This window comes from Falco biarmicus, chromosome 7 (assembly GCF_023638135.1).
Source record: "Falco biarmicus isolate bFalBia1 chromosome 7, bFalBia1.pri, whole genome shotgun sequence".
Lineage (NCBI taxonomy): Eukaryota > Metazoa > Chordata > Aves > Falconiformes > Falconidae > Falco > Falco biarmicus.
In genome coordinates, this window is record NC_079294.1 from 1,849,708 (window position 1) to 1,872,064 (window position 22,357).

The 22,357-nt window shown below is 51.5% G+C and overlaps 1 protein-coding gene across 1 annotated transcript; it reads right to left on the reverse strand.

The window, feature by feature from the left end:
* Window positions 1-1,110: 1,110 nt before the first annotated feature.
* DLL4 (delta like canonical Notch ligand 4) lies at window positions 1,111-13,373 on the reverse strand. Its single transcript, XM_056347061.1, has 11 exons — window positions 12,475-13,373; window positions 12,071-12,334; window positions 11,500-11,557; window positions 10,625-10,894; window positions 9,544-9,604; window positions 9,305-9,435; window positions 7,716-7,885; window positions 6,430-6,649; window positions 5,249-5,957; window positions 4,432-4,540; window positions 1,111-2,994 (listed from the first exon to the last, which is right to left on the reverse strand). Exons 1-11 carry the CDS (start codon window positions 12,526-12,528, stop codon window positions 2,989-2,991), a joined length of 2,052 nt encoding a protein of 683 aa, XP_056203036.1. The 5' UTR covers window positions 12,529-13,373; the 3' UTR covers window positions 1,111-2,988.
* Between the last annotated feature and the right edge of the window lie 8,984 nt (window positions 13,374-22,357).

The window sequence follows — 22,357 nt, forward strand, 5'->3', positions numbered from 1 at the left end:
TGTATTTTAATGACAAAGTGAAAGTAATATGTTATGGTGCTTTTTTAATGCCGCAAGGTGGGGGGGCTTGTTTTGTCGTTTTTAAAAAAACTAGCAAATTTTGGTTAGATTTTATTTTGGGGGAAGATGGGAAAGGCATCCAACACCAAGATGCTTTTTTGGCAATTTGTCAACAACAACAACAAAAATGTCTGGTTTTAAAATAGAGCAGCAGTGGTTTCCTGTTCTTACAGGTTTTGCTTTTGTGCATTCAGATGTTGGCTGTATTACACCTAGCGGATCTAGCGAGAGATTTCATTGTCTGTAATGTACGTGCTTCAAAGGCTACTAAACCTGCTGGGAGTGTTTTGTACAAGTGTGCTTTTTACACTTTTTTGCGGAAATGTCCTCCAAAAGGGCTGTGGAGGATAATGACTTTGTGATGTCCTGGGAGGACACAGCTGCTGGTGCAGCATAGGGAACTCGGGGGGGAGAAAGTCTGAAACTCCCCTTAATCCCACAAGTGAAAGACAAATCTCACCCATTGCAATCAAACAAACCAGGATACAGTCCTGCAAGTGTAGATGCTGCGCAAGAGTAACCTGTGGGCAAGATTTGGGTCTTACTGAAAGTATTTAAAGCAATGGGATTTAAAAAAATAGTAATTTTATCTTGTACTGTCAGTGAACCCCCAAGCCAGCACATTTATTAAACCACTCTGAAATGGTATTAAATCTCTATCTTCCATGCCACAAGTTGTCATGGAAAAGGAAGAGTGAAGCATTAATAAAAATAACTTTCCTGACAGTTCAGTCCCACTCCGTAGCAAGAGAAAATATGTGTGTCTACGTATATATATATATAATTTAAACATTATATAATGTATCACAAGATAAATATAACTTTTCTGTCAGATGAATGCCATTCAGCTGAAAATCTTTGTTGACATCAGTCAACGGTACAACCATTTTATAAAAAGCAGGGGACAGCAGTTGGTGTGCAAAATGTAAATGTAGGGCTGACTGTAGGGAGCAGGCAGATGAGCTTACTTCTGGGGCTTCAAGTAACCTTGGCTGTCGCAGAATCATGGGACCTGAAGTGTAAAAGGACAAACCACAATAAACTTCATAATAGCAGGAAAGTATTTTCATTGCTTGAAAAAAAAAAATAAAATTCAAACTTTGTCATCACATTAAAAACATTACATGAGAAGTAATAAACATATTTACACTTCTGTTTTGATTATAAATATACATTATATACAAAATAATGTTATAAAACGTAGAAAGTTCAGTGCTTCTGATTTTTTTAAATTACTGAAATACTAGTCTTTAAAATAAACTACAAACAGACAAACTAAAACCCATATTATTGATTTCTGAAGGTCATCTTCAAAATGGTCCTATGTGGTCAGAGCAGAAGGTCAGTAGTGGACATTACGAAGGGGTCTTGTCTGCACAGTTCAAGGCAGTAGATGGGCTAGTCCGACAACAGGATTTACAAGGGCAGGAATATTGCTGTCTGAGAGAGAGCACAGTCCAGGTTTCTTGGAAGAGATCTTGTTTCCTCCCTCCTCATTCTGCCCCACCTCACAGTCTCATCAGTTATTGCAGCACTTTCCACTGGGGTGGCCGGTGTTGTTGCTGTATGTCTATAAGAAAAGAGCTTCTGCACGCCTCTGGTTTCCAGGGGCAGGCTTCCCCTTTTCCGTGTATCAGTGGGTGCGTATGAGTGAAACAGGATGAGCCTAGAACTTTCTAACTCTAACCTCCTCCTGTCTTGGCAGAGGGCATGTCAGCGGGTGCTTCACTGTTGGGCATCTGGAACCAAGATGAAGGACAGGAGTTGGGGCTTCACAACCAGCTGGAGCAATGTGGGGGGGTGGTGTGTGTCACACTGCTGCTTCTCCTTCAGAATGTAACAGCTGCAATTTTGAGACTATTCACTGTAGAAGGTGGCACCTAATTCAGAAACATGACATAAACCCCCGAATTTGTGTCAAAATAAGGCAGGGGGGAAGAGAATGAGGAAGGAGAAGAAAAAAGTAACGTCTATTCACAATCACTGGTAGTGCAAAGGGCATGAAAACAGCTGAGACAGCTCAGCACATAAAGAGGTTCTAGGAGCTGATTGATTTTAAACGCATTTCTAAGGCTTTAAATAGAGCTGGGATCACGCCTCATCCTTATTGATGGGAAAGAGGCAGTACACATTCCTTATCACAACTTTTCCTTCTCAAATGTTTAAATCCACAAAAATCCTGTCCCATATTGTGGCTTGGGTCAATCAGTTCTCCAAAGCATCACCCAATGAGATGACAGGTAAATTTGGTATTCCTCTTTCCTTCCTCCTCTCGCCCCTTACAGTCTCCAGTACACGCAGCAGGAGAGAGGAGACGCAAATAGATGTGTAGCAGGAAGTATCCACCACCCCTACCCAATACTGTTTAGGTAACTGCAAAAGAGCAGTCAAGTCTCTGTTTGGGCTTGTTAGGTTCTCTTGACACATTTTAGGCACTTTTAAACCCAGAAAAAAATGGAGACCTCGTTTATACTGTATCCATTATCTGCATAGCAATGTGTCTTCACACCTTCCGTGGCAACATCTGTGATAGTTAAGTGCCTCCTCATCTACCGGCACCTCCCATAACCAGAGTTCTGGAAAGCCAGGGGTCTGTCCATGAGGAGCTGGCCTCAGTATCTTTTGAAAACAAATTAAAACAACAACACTTCAACCCCCTCTCTCTTCCCTCTGCCTCCCCTCTTCTATAGCCAATGAGATTCCTGGTATCAAACTTCAAACAAGGGCAGTAAGAACAAAAAGGTGTATTGCATCTTTCAGTAAATTCACAGTCTGTCCAGTTCACCCAGTTCCATCCTCCGCCTGAGAGCAGCAAGTTGCATGTAATTAAAAACAGTCCAATCCAGTTCTGAATTGTAAACAATGCAGCAGGAACGTCCATCTACTGGCATTACCAAATCTGAGGTGCAAATGGGCTGATCTTCAGTCTTATACCTGTCAGGATATAAAATAATACCAGGAATGAGAAGGAAGGACAGTGTACAGAATACTGCAGCACTAACAAATTGTAATTCAGGTATGTAATTTAAACCAAAGCAATTTAAGCCAGACATTACTGCAGTTTAACTATCACGCTCAGTGTTTTTACTGGGTCCAGAGACAAAGGATCACCAGCAAAAAGAGTCATCTGTATGATGAGCAGCCCCCTCTGCCTGGACTGAGGGGAAGAATGCTTGCAAGTCTGGGTGCTTAACATTAGGTCTCTGTAAAAAGCATATGGTATAGGTAAATAGCTTGTGTCAGAAGCATTAAGCTTCAATGATGCAGTGAGATGTTTCAACAGCTGTCATTCTGAAAATAAAAATGCTTCTGGAGATGACCGATGTAAGTGTGGGAGTCTAGCTTTGATCAGAGAGATCTTCAAAGGAAGACACAGCATTTAGGTCAGTTAATGGGAATGAAGCATCTAGCTGTCATTTGTATATTTGAAAATCCTTTCGCTTAGTCTTAAACTTTTAATATTATTGGTTGGCTTGTGTTCCAGCTTGCCTTCAAGAGGAAATCTGACATCCACCCTGGCAAGGGAGACAGAACCCCGCAGATCTGAATTCACAGATTGCTGCTATATGCCACAGCAAGCTTCTCTTTCCTGGAGGCTGAAACAAGTCCCAGAGATGGCTACCCTGAAGAAGGTGGGTATGGGCTAATATCAAACTGCCTTTAACTTCCATTCCACTCCAAAGGGTCAGTAATTCTTCAGGAACTGGTTGGTTCCTCAACAGCTGCTTTTTAAAGCCTTCAAAGTTCAGTGCTAGGCCCTTCCTCTTTCACATATCTGTCTGCTGACTTTTCAGTGTCACATCAAAATCTAGATGTGTTTACCAATAATAGCATTAACTTCTGTTAGAGAAGATATAGCTGGAACTTAAACACCAAGAGGCTGGAAAATACCTTACTACAGACTTCGTAAATACTGTTATGCCTATGCACTAACACATTCAGCTACCTTCTATCTTCTGCTGGAAATGTATAGCTTTGCCTCTTTCCACAGAACACAGATTATCCATTGTGGTCATGGGAAAAAACTGTGGCTTTACATCAATGGGTCTATGAACGATTATTATTTCAATTTTTGCTGACTGCCTATTTAAGGGAAAATAAACCTACAATGTGCTGAATTTTTATGGGCTGATGTTCTGTGCTTTCACCCCCTGCTGACTCATCTAAGCTCAAAATCTTTGGCTTAATAACATCAGAGCTTCTAATGGCTTTATCTTCCATGCTCTATGGTCTGTGTGGCCACAGAAGAGGGGAGTGAATGCTGGGAAGCATTGGGATCCCTGGAAATAGAGTAACCTTCTCAGATGCAATTCTAAAGGACAATCTACCTCTTTACTTTGTGAATTTATGCCTGTCCGCCTGTGTACTTACCTCTGTGGCTATGATGCACTCATTCCTTTCTTCTGTTATCACAAAGACGGACTGGTACATTGAATCCCTTGGAGAGCATATCGCTGATATCCTACATTCTGGCTTTTCACTAAAGCAGGGCAGAGAGAGAAGAACATTAGTTGACTACTAACAAGCCTGACTCAAAATCTACCATGAATATGGAGGGATGGAATGAGATAGCCGTGAAGGTGTGGGAGGGAAGTGCAGAGGATGAAGTTTCACACATACTATATGATGGCAGGACATTCCGCTAGAGAAGTGGAAGTAAGGAATAGCTACTGTCCTCCTATGCTTCTGCCACGTCCAACCTAATAGCGTCCTCCTTGGATCCCTCAGTGTAGCAGCCACAAGCAGATCCCAGATAAGACTTACAGCACATGTACCAGCCCAGGCAGTACCTGCCCTTTTCTTTTTTTGAAAAATATTTTGCCTTCTTAACAAGTGAAATACTTGTTATTTTAATTCCTATGTGCCTTAACTGTTGGTCCTCCAAGATCTGTTGAGGAAGGAAAGACACTTCTTTCTTTCACCGCAGACCTAGTCTCTCCCATTCCCCTTCACAGTACCCATACTACCAGCACCCTGCACGAACACTCAGTTTAATTGACTTAGCTAAGGATACTACTTGGCTGTGACACAAATACTGCAGTGTGAAGATTCCTGGCTTTGCTCTGGCTTGTTTTGCATATTATCTGCTTGAGGCTTCTTTCTTGCCCTGTATTTTCTCATCTGCTTTTAGACAGGTATGAAGATGAGGGGTCTTAAGAAAGACTAAAAAGGAAGACCGCATTCTCACCTGTGTAGTCGGAGGGGAGACTTTTCTCCTAAACACTTTTCACTTTTGTAGTATTTATCCTCCTGCGTCCCTCTGCTTGTCAGGTCTTTTACCAGATTGTAGTCCAGTTTATGATTCTTGGGTTTGTAGTTTGATTTCTCCAGCCCACAGTCTACCTCAAGGTCTTTATTTTTGTTGGTGTTTTTGAGCTGGGAAGCTGGAATGAGATTGTCCTTCTGGAAGTCAGAAAGGTTGTTCATTGTCTCCAAGTCCTGCTCTGGGTGCATCCTCATCTGCCTGATGACCATTGCTATCATGCAGAATAGTATGAGCAAAGCCACCAGCCCCACCCCCATGGATATAGCAATCCAGGGGACTGGTTTAGGCGGAAGCGTAACGGGCACTGAATAAACTGGCAATTCACAACGGTTGCCCATGAAGCCAGAAGGACAGTAGCAGACAAAGTTGGCACTGTAAAGTCCGCTGTAGCATGTGCCTCCATTCTCACATGGCCCAGAAGCACATTCATCTCGGGTTTTGATGTCACAGTTCCTGCCACTGTAGCCTGGCAAGCATGTGCAGGTGTAATCATTGATCAGGTCGTGACAAGTTCCCCCATTGGAACATGGGTTTCTGGCACAATCATTGATGTTTATCTCACATTTCTGACCAGAGAAACCAGCCCGACAACGACACACACGAATCTGACCAAGGTAAAAGCAATTACCGTCTGAGGAAAAAGAAGGAAAATAAAAAGAAAAATATTAGTCTGCAGTGCGCTTCACTCAGAAACCTAAACCTCTCCCCGGCTAGCGTTTTACACTATCTCAAGAAGAGGGAGGTTATTTTACAAAACAACTGCACGTCTAAAAGTTCCTTCTAGTTTACCTAGTTGTACCTCCATGCCTTAAAATTATGCCCCTTCTAAGAGTGTAATAAAGTTAATTTCATTTACTTAATTTTGGCATCTTCCCCATCATACGACAAACCTTGTACATTGTTCTGTTGCATAGAAAATGCTGGTGAAAGCCCCCCCTCTCCCCAAGCAAGAGACTAAAATCAGGGTAGACGTAGGATACAGTGGGGGAGAGGGACTAATGTATTAGAGGAAGAGTAGAGGTCAGATTGGATTTCTATCACTTCTGCACTGAAAAGCACAAACAAGTCAGAGACACGAGATATTTTTTTATAAAAAGACTCACCGTTTGCACACGGGTTGCTTGTGCACCTGTCTACTTTTTTTTCACAGTTTGACCCTGTGAAACCGAAAGGGCAAACACAAGTGTAGCTGGCCCCCTGTTCTTTTTCCAAGCACGTGCCGCCGTTAAAGCATGGAGAATCTATACACGTCAAAGCGCTGTGCTCGCAGTGAGTGCCATAGTAGCCAGGAGGGCACAGGCAGTGATAAGCATTCTCCATATCCTGCAAAACACAACATTAGGCCACCGTTACTTGATGGCACCAAACGATAGCTGCTGGCTTGTTGGCAGCAAGCACTGTTCGCTCCCTTCTCATCCACGCTCCGATGTGGCAAAGCAGCATCGGGAGAGTAAAGAACTGTGGGCTGGACTGAGAGGGATAGCTGTGAGTCAGCCGGACTGGGCGCATAGGAGTCATCATGCAGCTACACAAGCAGAGCAGATGCAGACATGGGGAGCCTACAGGCAGCCAGAGAAAAACATTACTGTCTAATGGGGTCCCCGAGGTCGTTCCAGAGCAGACTGGCATGTGTCAACCTACAAAGCTGTGATCAGGCCATTTATCCTCAACCTGAGAGCCCTTTTTTTCTTCACAAGGGCTTACGTTTCTTTGCCATGGATAAGCCCCACCGCTTAGATCACAAGTAAACTGTTTCTTCTTTCCAAGTACTCTGCGTCCAAGGCCTTGGAGGAAGGGAGCTAGGGTCTTGCACCATTACTTTAATCTAAACATGCATCAGGATTACATTTGATATCTAACATCGATCAGTCTTTATCAACAGGTAGAATCAATCATTGAGTGCATCCGAAAACACACTGAAACACTAGACTGCAGGAAACTGAAAATGCAGAACACTGCTTCACAGAAAGTGTTTCAGCTGATTGCCCACATGTTGTCTGACACTAGACTCCCATAGCAGAAAGCAGAAGTTTTCTTTACCTGCTATTAAAATACAGGCTTGGTGCATGCTTCTGTACAGACTTTGGTTTGAGAAGCTTATTCTTTACAGATCTGCTCCCTCACCAGCCTTGGCTCTTGCCAGGCTCTTATAATGGCTGCCACAGAAACCTAAGGATCAGTTGACTAGTTCTAATCTAGATGATACATCTCCTCCTGTAACAGACTTCCTCCCCTGACACCTCTCGGGAAGGGTTCAGTATGATAGTTGTGAGCGTCAGTAATGAACCTGTGTACTATCAAATTCCCATTATGTTGTCACAGAACCATTTCTGAAAAGGTATACCAGGGCTTGCTTCACACAAAGCCTTTACATTTAAAATGCCCTTACCGTGCAACTGCCGCCATTCCTGCAGGGGTTGCTGTCACACTCGCTGATCTCATGTTCGCAGTCAACGCCAGTAAAGCCAGGTTTGCACGAACACGTGTAGCTGCCCTGGCCAGTGTTCATGCAAGTCGCTCCGTTTTTGCATGGTCTGTGGTGAGTGCAGTAGTTCAGATCTGCAAAGATACCACAAGTTAAAGAAAACCTCTTTGAGAGCTGCAAAGAGACGTTCATACAAAACCCATCTTTTAGTCAACAAAAAGACAGAATTTTCAATGAAGCGTTTCATTTTGCTGTCACTAGGAATACTGGAGATGATTATCCAGGTTATTAACTGTAATAATCTGATGTTTCAGGTTACCATCGGTTTTAGGTATTTTCTCCATATCCATAGCTGTAATAGGTGATCTCTGAATTTTGAAAGACCTGGTAAAAATTTAGCTTTCTTAGTGCTTTGGTGTACTCTTCCTTTTTTGTGTGCTTAAACCCGTTAGCTGCAATGGGATTTAGATGCCAAGTTGGAGAACGTACTTCAGAAGCATGCGTTCTCTGAAAGACACATCACAGCGCTATAGATGCTTTGTGCACAACACGTCATGTACTAAAATGGTGAGCCCCATCTTTAAAAGGTGTGCTCCGAGGCATGTTCGGGGAGGCAGGGAGGAAACACGTTTTGGCTTAGACATTTGAACGGATACTAGAAATCTTTTATAGTTCATTTACCATGCTCTCTTGTTCTGAATGTTAGTAGTTTAAACTATCTAAATGCTCTGCCAAGCCTGATGGTCCTGGGGTTTTTTTCCTTTAAATTTGAGATAGAGGTTAAGCACACAAATTCACAGGACATAAGTAGAAAATCTTTATTATCTCTACAAATACCATAGAATAATCAGAATACAACTGGTTAATAGGTGAACACAAACAGAAAAAAACCTGCAACTTTGCTTTTCCTGCGCAATTCCAACTTTGCCATCTTAATCTTGTAACTGCCTTGAAAACACTTTGCTTGCTTTGAGCACTTAATGATCTCAGTGCCAGCAGTGCATATACGGCCTTGAGGACATGACTGCTCAGCTGGCTACGGTTCAGTGATTCAATGGGTTGAATAGGTGGAAGTGGTCTGGTGTACCTTAAAATGGAACCTGTACTTTTCATTCTTGCTTACATGATTTTTCTCTCATGCTCCAGACTTATCACATGAGTTAACTTCCTTGTATGCAAAATAAGGAAGGCCTAAATTATGGTGTTTACCTCTGTGGAAATGGTTTAGTAAATTGTTATAGTTGTACAGGGAATAAGTTAAACTTGGCTTGAGTGGGCAGAAAACTTCTCTGTTCAACACTCAGCCAGGTTGTTGTTTTGGTGGGGTTTTTCCCCCCCCAAGAGAAAAACTGCAGCTACCAAAAAGGTTTGCTTGTTTTCACACAAAATTACTACAAATACAAGATTTGGTATCTAAGACAGCAGCAGTACAAACTGATGCCTATGAACATGTACCTTGCAGAAATTTAATTCTAGATCCAGTGGGTCAAATTCCTTAGTCCAGTACTGAGGACTAGCCAGTCCCAACCACAAGCACAACCTTCAGGACTAACCTTGATCACAGAAGAGGCCACCCCACCCTTCATCACATATGCACTGCCATTGTGTTTTACAAGTCCCGTGGCGGCAGCCTATATGGGGAATGCATTCATCGCAGTAGCGTCCTTGCCAACCAGGACGACAGCTAAAAGAAAAGTCAAATTAAAACATTAATGACATGGAAAAGAGCTTAAGTTTCTATTACAAGGTGACGTTTTAACTGAAGTTCAGATTGCAATTGCCATCTACTCACATGCACTCTCCAGGCTTGTTGCAATATCCATTCTGTTCGGTACATCCAGACAGGCAGATGGCTGTAAAGAGAACATAAAAAAGCAGAAATGTTTAGGTAAATACACATGGCACTACAGAACACACTTTTAAAAGGGCATATGTCAGCTTTTAAAAAAGTACTTTGAAAAAAGAGTTTTGCGCGTTCAAAGCTTGCTTTCTTTTAAACATTCTTGGGACAGGGAGTTCTGGAGCAGGAGGAAGTGAACAAGGAGAGCCAACATTTGACCAGTCGTCCTTTAGTGTTTCTGTTTATACAACAAATGCAAACTCTTGCAGCTCTTGCTAGAAAAGGTGCAAGAGGAAGCAACATTGGCCTGTGCTAATGAAAGGCTGAAAAAATCCAACGGGACCCCAAGCCCAGAGTGAAGGATTCCCGCTACTGCGCCGCAACACCTGCCTCCCTCCTCTGGCAGCAGGAGCAGTGGAGGCGTTCGGGTGGGTGAGCTGCTTGTGCTTTAACTTGGCATAGACAGCGCTGACTGAGGACGTTGGCCAGACCCCTTCCTCTGCTAGCTGGCTCTCTGCTGCTAACGCTCGCAGAAGGGAAGCACAGCGTCAGTAGCTGCAGCCAAAGGGGGCAAAGTCCTCAGCATGCAACTTTATCTCTCCAGAGCAGGGAGCAGAAAGGTCGGCAGGAAAACATGGCCCCAGGTGTCTGCCATGCACAGCGTCTTGTTATGGCGCTGTCACAACGCCTTGTTGTGGCATTGTTTTAAGGAGCGATGGCAAAGGCGGATACAACCAGGCTCGGGCCAGCTGATGGAACTGGACAAGGGATGAGCATTTGGGTCCTGTGTCCCTTCATCCAACTCCCCAGGGGGGTTGTGTTTCCTCAAAGGCCTCTCAGGCGCCGTCCCTACCCCACGCTAGAGCTAACGCCAGTTAGCACAGATGTGGGCTGCAGGGAGCCAAAGCGGGTGATTCTCCCTACCGCGCTGGGGCATCTGTCAGCCTGGCAGGCATGCCTGGTGCCCGTGGCAGCCCCAGTTCGGCCCCGGGGAGCCAGGGGGGGCACCGTCGCTTGCCAGCGGGCCACTTACGCTCGGTGCAGTACTCGCCGGTCCAGCCGGGCAGGCAGGCCAGGCTGCCGTCCGCCTCGCAGACATAGTGCCCGAAGCGGTCGTCGCGGCGCTTGCAGAGGCGGGAGCAGCTTTCGCCATAGTAGTTCTCACTGCAGACCACCCGGTAGGAGTAGCGTAGCTGGGTCTGGGGGCTGCTCTGCACATCCTGCGACCAGTCCTCGCCCACTGACAGCGACCGCTGGATCGACATCTGGCTGATGAGCCAGTCCTCGGAGGGCGGCCGGGAGCCTGCGGGAGAGCAGCCCCGCGTCAGCGGCCAGCGGGCGCTGCCCCACACGCCCCCCGACCCAAAACCCGCCCCCAAACCCGGCAGTACGGACACACACACGTACAGGGTGCGTCTGCGGGGGGTGCAAGGGCGCGCGCAGGGGTGGCCAGTGGGGCGGGGGTGCTGGCCTGGGCCGAGGGGGGCTCAGCTGAGGGGCCTTTGAAAGCGAGGGCTGCCGTGAAATATCCTTTTCCTCTCTGCTCAGAAAAACATCCCAAAGCCATTATTCCTTTCCAAAGGGCGGAATTCGAGCAAGGTGTAAAATACAGGAAAAGGCGGCCGGGCTCGCTGGCAGCCTCCCGGCGTTCTCACCGCAGCCCGCCTCGCTTTCCCACGCCAAAAATAACCCGGAGGAAACGCAATTGTGTTGGGAGATTGGGCCGGGGCAGAATCAAAGCGGCCCCTGATGGATATCGTTGGGGGCCCGGCTGCCGGCGCTGGCAGAAGGCGGCCCCGCAGCTGTGGGGTAAACAGCCGAGCCCGCCCCGCCGCGGCCGGGGGGGGAGGGGTGAAGGGGGGGGGGTGTCCCGTCGCGAGGGCGCCCCCTGCCGGCGCGCGCGGTCACCTTCCGGCAGGTAGTTAGCGGGCGCGTGCCAGGCCTGGATGATCAGCGAGAAGGTCCCCTGCGGAGCGGGGAGAAACCAGCGTCAGCCCGGCACCCCCCGGTACCCCCCGGCCCGCTCCGCGCTTCCCTCGCTCCCTCCCGCAAGCTGCCGGTCCCACCACCCCCGCCCTCGCTTTTATTTCTCTTAATAACATTTAGTGTCCCGACTGCTTCTGGGCTGGATGCGCTGTTTCATCGCGCTTCCCCCTCCCTTTTTAGCTTTTTTCCTCCCCCTTTTTTTGCCTTTTTTTTTCTTTGCCTTTTTTCTTTTTTCCTCATTTTTTGCCTTCCCCCCCTTTTTTTGCCTTTATCCCCCTCATTACCTTCCCCCCCTTCTTTTCCTTCTCCCCCTTTACAGCCTTCCCCCCTCTTTTTTTGCCTCCCCCCCCCCCCCCCCATTTAAAGGAAGTTCTGCCCGTAAGTCTGAAGGCGCAGGCAGTTTGTTTACCCTGGGGCTGGAGCGCGCTGCCGCCCGCCTGCCCCACCACCCTCCCGCCCCTCCGCCGCCAGCGGCTTTAAAGCGGAATCTCACCGGCCACGTGAAGTTAAAGGGCAACTTAATGGGGCTGTCAAATCTCTCCGTATCCTTGATGCTGAAGGTGTTTATTCCTAGAACCGGGGTGATGATGCTGCCGAAAGTGCAGGAGCCCGGGGAGACTACTGCCTGAAAATGCTTCAAGCACACGCGAAAGAAGGTCCTGCAGTGGGGGGAGCAGGGCTTCCCGCTGGCCAGGGACCCGTGGCTGTTCACGAATTCGTGCAGCTCCAGCTGGAAGACGCCAGAGCCGGACACCCTCTGCACAAAGGGGAGACACACAAAACAGCCCAATCACACCTTACCCCGGCTTTGCCATGCAAACTTGCTGCCATCACCCACTTTACATTTCGCGAACCCTTTTTTTTTTTTTTTTTTTTTTTTTTGCCATGTGCCATTACCTGCTGCAAAATCATTAACAGAAACGTCAAGCCAAAGGTGCGCCAGGCTGTCATCCTTGTGTTATTCAAGCTTCCAGTTCTTAGTGCGTTTAGTTTTCCTCCTGTATTCCTCAAATGGTCCAAGCGAGCGCTTCTCGTGCGAGGGCGAAAGACAGGCGTCGCGGTGGCTCCCCTGGAGCAACCTGCTCTTCCAAATACTCCCCGGGCACCAGCAGATATCGGAAGGTAAAATCCAGGTGGCGATCCGTCCCCCTTCTGGGAATTAATCCTGCAGCCGGCCGCCGACCTCCGATCGCTGCCGTCGCCTTTATAAACTCCGGAGCCGGGTGGGCTCGGCGAGGGGCGCGAAGGGGGGGGGGGGGGGGGGTGTGTGCTTGTGCGGGACCGCTCCTCCTTTCGCCGGAGCTGGCGGCGCGCAGTCAATGGGAAACTTGCTCCGCTCCGAGCTGTTTATATAGTTGCCTCGCATCCTCACCAGCTCATTATGTAAACTGTCAGTCAGCCTCCCGGGCGAGCCCTCCCCTTTTCCATCTTTCCTTTCTGGAAAAAAAGAACCAAATGTTGCGGAGAGCCCTCATATCCCGAATTAATACCCTGCCGCTGCCGCCGCTGCCGCGCTGCCCGCCGAGGAGCCGAGCTGATTACCAGCAAGCCCAGCATCTGTTGAGATATTTACTGGGAGAGTTCCCTCGAAAATCAGACGCCCCTCCGCAGAGCAGCTTTCCGCGGCGGCTGAACAATAGAAGATGAAATGTGTCAAAAACACGCTTGTTAGTGCGTTCGCTCGCCCCTCGCCCCCCGGGGTGGCCGTGCGGCTCTCCGGGGCCCGCGGCAGAACCTGCCCTGCCCGCCGGGGGCTGGCCCTGGCCCTGGCCCGAAAGCAAAAGTAAAACGGCGCTGGCCCGACGGGCGGGCACCCGGGACGGCCCCGCCGCCGCTCCGGGGCACAGCGCCCTGCCCGGGGGTGGGGGGGTGGGGGGTGGGGGGGCAGGCCCCGCCGTTATCCCTAATCGTGCTCCGGGACACGCCGGAGAAGGGGGGGGGGGCAGGTGATGTATGGTTGGCAGGGGGGCGGGCATCCGCGGGAGCACGGTCGCCCTTCTGAAGCCGGTGGCAAACGAGCGCGGAAGCGAGGTGGCCGGGGACGGAGCCCGGCTTTCCTGCTGCTGCCCTGGCCCCCAGAAACAGGGGCAAGGGGCGGGGGGGGGTGGGGGGTGGGGGGCGCTGGCAGGCAAGCAGGGCCCGCGGGCCGTGTCAAGCTGCTTGGCAGTGGCCGGTGCCGGGCTGCGGTCTGGCGTGTGCCAGCAAAGCCTTTGGCCTGATTGCAGCGGGCGCTCATTGTTGGGTCGCGTGTCCCTCATTAAAGCCAAGCACAGAGGCGGCCTTTCATGTGGCTTTTTATTTCAGCTTGTTAAATGGATGGGAGGCCGGAGGGGGGGGGGGGGGGGGGGAGATAAACCCTCAGCTGTATGATAATGAGGTCTTGCCACCTTTATGCCAGCGCCCGGCTCGCAGGGCTGCGGACTTTGCCGCGTGGATCACCTGGGGAGCAGCGCTGCGGCCCCGGAGCTCTCCCGGAGGGTCCCCTCTGGCAGCGTGGGTTCCCCAGTCCGAGCTCTCTCGGGGAGGGGGCCATAAAGAGGGAAAGTGGGGGACCTGGCTCGTCGGGGGGCGAGGTGGCGTGGGGAGGGCGCACCCCAGCTAAACCTCTCCGGCCGTCCCGCTTCCCCGCGCGTTCCCAACAATCCGGCCGCTTTTCCGGGAAGCCAGCTCGGGTCCGGGATGCGCCCAGGGCCACCTGCGGCCAAACGCCCGGGCTGGGGCCGGGGGGACACGGCACGGCTCCCACCGAGCGGCGGCGGAGCTTGGCGCGGGGGAGAGCCACGGGTACAGCCGCCGCCGTGAGCGGTGCCACCGCACCGACACGTGTGGGTTGCGGACAGGTCCGAAGAGGGGGCCAGGCCCGGAATCGGGGTCGCGGCCAAAAGGGGATTAAAACTCCTCCTGGTGCCCGCTGCGCCAGGGAAAGCCGGTGTGTGTGTGTGTGCGTGTGGCACAAGCGCTGGCAGCGTCGGGGCCCGCACCCAGGGCTGCGTGTCCGTGCGTGTGCGTGGGCACGGGCGGGAGCCGTGTCCGTGATGGAGATGCAGCGCAGGGCAGAGGAGCTCTTTTGTCTCGGCCTCGTAAACAAGTGGGAAGGAGGAATGTGTCGCCGCTGATGAACTCGGAATTTTGCAGCGATCCGCCCGGCCAGATCCCGGCTTTACCAGCAGCAGCGTCAACTGTCAAAATCAAATCTGATGCTAATAGCTTCGGTACTAAATAAAATGAGAGGCCAGATAACATCAGTGCTTGATAAATGGTAATGAGTGTCTAACCTAGGGGAACAGAAGGGCTGTGGGGCTCTTTAATTCAGTATTGAAAGGCTAGCTGGGTACGGCAGGCTCTAGCAGATGTTAGTATGTGTGTGTTTTGATTTTTGACTTGTATTGGACGTTTATTAGGCTAACCAGAGCCACCCCACGCATGGCCACTTGGTCCAGGCACCATCTGGCACAAGCAGGGCGGCGTGCAAGAATAGGGGCTCGCTTTGGTGCTGAGGATCCACAGGCAGCATCTACCATATGGACCCGGAGCTAATGTAGGTTAAAGCAAGACAAGCTGACCGCCGCTTTTCACAGCTCCGCCAAAGCTCTCTGCCATCCTGGCGGCGTGCACCTTGGCGGGGGGGGGGCTTTCACCCCCGCCCCCCAACCTGCTCGGAGGGGTGCGGGCCCCCCGCCCTTGGGTGGCCGCTCTTTGCCGGCCCAACTTCGCACCGAGTTTTTCTTGTTCCAGGCAGAAGCAAAAGTCGCTCCGGCTCTCCACGTGCCGTCCCGTCCGCGCCCCCCCCCCCCCCCATATATTTAGAAGCTCGAATGAGTGGTGCAAAACAGACATAAAATCCTCCTCGAAACTCCGGGGCATTATTTTGATTGCAGCTATAAAAAGAGCCCGCAATAAAATAATAACCGGGGAATAAACCACCTGCTGCATGTTGACACACACGCACACGGAGTTCAGATAACAACAACAACAACAAAAAAAAAACAAAACAAAACAAAACAAAAAGTTGCATTAATAGCATCAAGCAGCTGAGCCTGAAAGTCGACCGGGAGCAGATGAGACGGGCAACCCCTGCCAGTCTCCCCGCGTCCAACGCGCCACCCCGGGCCACTCGGGCGAACAAGAGCGCAGCGACCCCCAGGAGCCTCGGCTGGTGCCGCGGGGCGGGGGCCGGGCCGAGGGGCGGGGGCCCGCGGAGCTCTGCCGAGGGGCGACAGCGGGGTGCTGCCCGTCGCCCCCCTGCCCGGCTCTGCCGCTCGCTTGCTGGAGGTCAGGGCGCTGTGTGTGCCCCCCTCCTTCGCGCCCCATTTGCTGCTGGTTTATCTCCAGGCGTACGCGTCGCCAGGCCAAACGCATCTCGCTAACGAGACAACGTTAATTAATTCCGGGCGGGTGAAAGTTGCCAGCCTGCCCAAGCCTTCCCTCCCCCCGAAGCCCCCGTGCCAGGCTGCCCTCCTCCGTTCCCGGGGCGGCGGAACGACGACGTCCAGCGCTCCCCCCCACCCCGGGATGTGCCCGAGCACCCCCCGTGTGCTCGCAGGCTGCAGAGCCCGGGGGGCTGCGAAGGGCTCGGCATCGCCCGCACAAACCCAGCCGGGGCACCTGCGTCGCCCCCCTACGCCACCAGCCCCGCCGTTCTCTGTGACAGCCGGTGTTTTCCCACCCGCCCCACGGGAGGAAGCCCCCGCGGGGGTGGGCCCGTGCGTGGGGGGCTCCCGCCAGTGTCGCAGCCACCGGGCTGCTCTGGAGGTCCTGCCGCTGCAGAGCACCTGTGCCCGCGGCCAGGGCCGGTCCGGCGCTCCGGCCAGCCGCGGTGTCACGGGGCTTGGGGAGGGGAAGGCTGCCCCTGCCCCCCCCCGGTGGCGCCCCCCCGGTGGCGCCCCCCCGGTGGCCCTAAGGCAGCCCGCAGCCTGGCCGCTCTTGCTGCCCGGCCGGTCAAGCTTGGCGGGGGAGGGTCCCGCGGCTTCCCCTACCCCGGAGGAAGAGCCTTCCCCGTGCCGGGAAGGGTGCGGGTGCCCGGCCCCCTCCGCCCTCGGCGCGGACCCCTCCGGCGCGGCTGGGGGCCGCAGGGGCAGCACCCGGCACTTTGGTGCCCCGCAGCCCCGGGGCTGCCCCGCGCCTTCCCCCCCGCGCCGGGCGGCTCAGCACCCCCGGCCCCTGGCGCGCCTTGCGCGGGCGCGCTCCTCCTTTGCTGCCTCTGCCGTCGGGGCTGGCTCCGCCGGTCGCCTCTCTGGTGCCTCAGTTAGCCACACGCCCGTTTATCCGCTGCGCGCCAGCCCCTCCGTGTGCGCAGCCCCACTTTGTGAGCCGGGTTCCCCGGTGGCTTTTAAACGCCTTAGCTAGAAAGTTGCGCGTCGGTTCAGCGCTGGCACGTGCCGAGAGCCTTTAAGAAAAAACAAAAGAAAAACAAAAGAGAAAAGAAAAAGAAAAAAAAAGAAAAGAAAAAGAAAAGAAAAAAGAAAAAAAGAGTAAAGAAAAAATAGAAAAACAAAATAAAAAGGGAAAAGAAAAAGGAGAAAAAGGAAAAAAGAGAAAAGAAAAGGAAAAATAAGAAAGAGAAAATAAATTAAAAAAAAACCAAAAAGAGAACAAAAAAGGAAAAAGAAAAAAGGGGGAAAGGAAACAGAGAAAAGAAATAATATAGAAAAGAGGAAAGAAACGAAAGAGAATAGAAGAAAAAAGAACCGAAAAAGGGGAAAAGAAAAGAAGGGGAAAAGAAAAAAGAGAAAAGAAAATAGAGAATAAAAGAAAAAAGAGGAAAGAAAAGGAAAAAAGAGAAAAGGGAAAAAAGAAAGAAAAGAGAAACGAAACGAAAAGAAAAGGGGAAAAAAGAGAGAAGAAAAGGAAAGGGGAAAAAAGAGAAAAGGAAAGAAATCCCCCTTGCTTGTTTTGTTTCTGCCTAAATGTCCATGGCGCGGCGCATCCCTCCGGGGAGCGCGGCTCCGAGGGGTGTTAATGTGGTCGATTTGGGGTACAAATGTTTGGAAATGTTTCCCGGTTGGCACAGAAGGAGGGGGGATTTGCAAACTGTTGCTGCCACATGGCCCCTCCAGCCTGCCCATTCTCATTGTAATGAGGCCGGCGCGTGCCTCATCTGCCGCGGGCGCTGCACGGGCCGGCCCCGCCGCGGGACAGCGGACCGGCCCCGCCACGCACCGCCCGCCGCGGCGCCCGGGGGGGAGCCCGGGGGGGAGCCGGGGGGGAGCCGGGGGGGGGAGCCCGGGGGGGAGCCCGGGGGGGAGCCCGCGGTGGGAGCCCGCGGTGGGAGCCCGGGGTGCGGCCCCGCGCCCAGCCCCGCCGCGCCGCGCCCGGGCCGTTAGCGCGACCGCGGCCGGCAGCGCGCCTCCCGCCGCAAATCGATGGCTTCTTTTCCATACAAATGCCTGCTTACGCCTTTCTGTTCTCCATCTGTTTGTAGCTAACACCTGCCATTCAATAAATCGATTTGGCCATTTAATGTAACAGCTTCCCGGGACATTTCTTCGTGCCAGATGCCACAGCAGCTCCAAACCTCCACCCAGCCCGGCGCCCCGCGGCACAGCCACCTAGCCCGGGGCGGCAGCAACCCTCCGCCGGGCGTGGAGCGGGGCTGAAAGTAAAGAAAACATTAAAAAGTACTTTTTTTGGAAAAAAAAAATTAAAACTGACCGCAGCAATCTCATCTTCTTCTGTAATGCTGCAGTTCCCAAACACCTGGGAGTGACATCCCGGCTGCCCCGTGGCCCACGGCACTGGGATTCCTGTGGGTCATAAGCCTCAGGGCAGACTGTCACATTTTGGGTTCCCTTTTATTTCACTTTAATTTATATACTCGAAGTATATTTACAGATACTTTGCATGTTTGAAGGCCTCAAAGATGCTCTGCCCGCAGGGTTTATCACCCCGCAGCGCAAAGCACTGCTGCCTTGGGCCTCCCTTACACGGACCTTGTGTGATGAGGGGCCCCACCCTTCCAATTGGGGGGGGGGGGGGCACGCTGCGGTCCCCGACAGCAAGAGCGAAGAAAGGTGAGTTCTTCCCGTGAGCTGCTCTGCCCCACGCTGGGGCGAACCTTGGCTTTCCCTTCAGCTGCTCCACGAGGGCTCAGCTGTGGGGGAAAGGTGGATCTCTCTAGATGTCACCCCACGGGGCTCAGGGGAGGGAAAACAGCATCCTCGGGGGTGTGAGAGAGTGGCGTAATACAGCATGGGGAGGTTACAGGGCAGTTTCCCTATGGAGGAAGGGAGCAGCCCCAGGCTGGCCGAGTTCCTCCTCCAGAGCCAATTTTGGTACTGCTGGGATTTTGTTTAACAGCGTTTGTTGGATCATTTATTGTGCTGAGAGTGCCCAAGGCCTTTGAAAGGTACCTTTATTGCTTTAAATCTGAATAAATTAATAAATGCATAAAATGAAACATATAATACAAAAACGCAGTTATAGTTATATACATATTTTGGCTACGTGGGTCTGTTTCCTCAATTAATTCGGCACAGGCCACGGATACCATTTGCGAGTGCACCTGCCTGTAAAAGCCTCATTTCCTTTGAAAGTCAGCAAGAAAGGCGTGCAGGCATCTGGCACATTTACCTGCGATAGCAGGGTGAAATTGGGATTTCTCATAAAATGCACCCCTGGAAGCTACGGCTGGAGCCAAGAGTAGGTACCTGGGGGATGACCACATCTTTCTCTTTTCTTGAACCTCAGCATTGCAGGTGTGATTGGCAGGGGAGAGGGTGGAGGTGTCTCGCTTGGAGCAGAGGTTCCCACGTTGCTGTTCACATGCAAGGCATGTACGGGTCAGCATTCATGGGTGGGACGCTGGCCTGAAGCAGCACAGAAAAGCAAGTACAGGCTGGCTTCTTAAAGGGGGAAAATTCCCTTTGCAGGCTCCGTAGCAAACGTCCCATGGGGCCAGGCTTTGGGAACTCCTGCATCACAAAGTCTGTGTCTTCAAACAGATGGCCGGGCAGCCCTCAGCTACTTAGAATATGTTTGGAGCTATATTATATAGCGCTGAGTAAAGAGATCTGTCACAGAAAAACAGTAAAAGGCAGTTTTAACCCTTCCCCCGGGGAGTGGCGTGGATCCACGCTCCGCCTGTGTGACCAGTCCCTCCTCTCCCGTCCCCAATGCCGAGACCACGGGATGTTTGGTAGGGGCCCAGCATTGTGGCGTTTGCTTCAGACACTCGGAGGAAGATGCCTCAGACCTCTGGCATGTGAGATTTGGCAGAGCAAATCCTGGCGTCAGATGTGTATGGCCTCAGCGCAGCCGCTGTGCGGGCTGGCTCGGTGGGGCAGGACCGGGAGGAGAGCGGCGCGGTGGTGTTGGGAAGCAGCTCTGGAGCAGCTGGAGGTGCACGGCATCCCACCCGGTGCACGGTGGAGGTCGGTGACACGCCATCACCCTGGCGTGACCTACCTGTGCCGAGCTGGCGCTGCCTAGCAGGGGCTGCGCTGCCATCCGGGGTGATGGCAGCACCGGGTTCTTGCTGAGCTCTGCTTTCCTTGCTCTCCTGGCTGCCAAGGGTTGGGCAAGAGATGCTGAATGCCCAGGACTGAATTTCTGGGGAGATGTGGAGGCCGATGCTGGCAGGAGGTGGTCTGGGGGCCTTGGCGGAGTTGCACCTGCTCATGCACCAGGATAAGCTGCAGTTGTCACTTCTCAGAGCTGCACGCTGGTAAAAGTTAAAGGTATTTAAAGTGCAGCCGGCCACTTCAGTAAGAAAATTAATTTTAAAATCCCTTCACTGGAGGTAAAACTTGCTAACAACTGAAGAGGGAGAAAGACCATCCTAACTTCCTATCCGTAGCATTTATATTTATTTCTAGTAAAAAAGATTTTAACCAGGACCAGCTGCGTCCACAGCCCATCAAAAGCAATCCTAGATTGTCCAGATGGAGTCACTCAAGACAGAGACATGAGCGAGGGCTGCCACCGGCTCCAGGATTTCTGGGTTTGTCCTATTTTAAGAAGATCTCACATCCTGCAAACGCTGCTTATGGGAAATGATTGGGTGCAGAAATCCTAGTGGGGGCCCATGAGGCAACCTCATGTGGAGATGTGGTGATGTGGCATGCTGACATTTTGACATAACATGGTGATGGTTTTATGCTAGCTAGCATCAGCCCTCCAAGAGGAAAGTAAATATGTGACATATTGTTCAGGGAAACAAAACAAACCAGACAATGAGGTCCTGTGCCCAGTGACTGATGTAGCTTCTGCAGGCCCATGCAAAACCTCTTTTCCTTTGTGATCTGGGGATGCTGGGAAAATGAGTGCATCAGGGTATCCAATACCCATCCCTGGCCCATCCAGCCCTCCTCGCTTTTTGTCTTTGTGTGCGGCCATGCAGGCAGCAAACACAGAGCACCCGCTGTGTTTCTATTGTTTCTCCTGTCTAATGGCCCTACTTAGCCATGGAGGAGCGGGATGGATTTGTGCCTTGCGCACATTGTTCTTGGGGTTCAAAAGAATACTTAAACTAGAGCAGTAGTTAGTATGACAATGGAATAGAAATGAACATTCACTCCAGTGGCTGTGGATGGCACAGGGGCTTAGATAATAGGACAAGGGAGGAGAAAATTAATGAATCTGTCTGTATGTCTGTTGACCCATCAGCATAAATATCTTGTCAGTCACATGTGACAGCAGCCCTCGTTGGCTGGTAAGAGCCACGCTTGCCCAGGCTCCCAGCTGTATTCTTTAAATCAAAAGTTTCATCAGGTAATTTAGCAGACTGAAGAAAGCTGGTGCTTGACCACATAGTGAGCCTCCAATGGATGGGCAATAAATGCTTCCTTCGTGAGTGTTAAATGATGCGAAACAATGTTGTACCGAGGGCACGGGTACTGGCTCCTTCCGCTCTGTGCCCATGGACGGCCATGGAGACGCTCCTTCGCAGCCTACGCCAAGAAGCCTTCTGTCACCAGGTGCCCTTTGTCAGACGCTGCTTAAGGGGGGCAACTCCTAAAGATTCCCTGGCTGACCAGATCACCTGTGGGAGGGCAGGCAGCAGCGTCCACCCAGTCCTGCAGGGGATGGAGCTGTCACGATGGAGCGGTTGAGCAGTTGGGTAAGGCTGTTTTGTTTAAAAGCCCAGGGTGAGGTGTGGGCCCATTCTGTGTGGTTCTTGCTGTATGTACATACACAAACCCAGAGTGGGAAACCCTCCTCGGAGCTTAGGATGGGATTTGTTTCCACCTTCCTTTAGCTGTGTAATAGGTACATAGGCCTCAGTACTTAGCTCCATTCCTCTTTAGCCAAGGCTGAGGGATGGGACCATATGGCTCATTCTGGGAGGGGACTCTGTGCTAGGCAGGGTGAATCATCATCTGCAGAAACCCTTCTCCCTCTGTTGACTCCAGAGGAACCTGTGTGAATAGATCAGATGAGACCCCTAATTTTTAGAAAGCTAAAGTGAGGTGAGATTAATTCTTTCCTTAGTGCCCGAGTACAGCAGGGATGACATGGTTTGCCCCGATGTGGAGCAGCCTGTGGCAGAGCTGGGAGCAAAGGGTGGCATTGAACATCAGCTGCTGGCCGGTGCTTGGAATGTCTGGCTGAGATTAGGATTGGGGGTGCTTGGAATGTCTGGCTGAGATTAGGATTATAGGATTGGGGTGTGGGGGTGTGGGAGTGTGGGGGTGTGTGTGTCCCAGTTCCGGCAAGAGCACAACCCTTGTGACAAAACCTGCAGAACTAGCTACAAGGTATAAAGAAATACAGCCTCATAGGCTGCTTGCATTTTGACAATCTTCCCATCGAATCCTTCCTTATGCCGCAGCAGGACACCTGA

Excerpts from the sequence above, each read along its gene's own strand:
- DLL4 (XM_056347061.1), bottom strand. The coding sequence starts at position 12,528 with ATGACAGCCTGGCGCACCTTTGGCTTGACGTTTCTGTTAATGATTTTG. Across the intron at positions 10,895-11,499 it reads CGCTAACTACCTGCCGGAAG|GCTCCCGGCCGCCCTCCGAG; the intron begins GTGACCGCGCGC and ends GCTCTCCCGCAG. Across the intron at positions 9,436-9,543 it reads AACAAGCCTGGAGAGTGCAT|CTGTCGTCCTGGTTGGCAAG; the intron begins GTGAGTAGATGG and ends CTTTTCTTTTAG.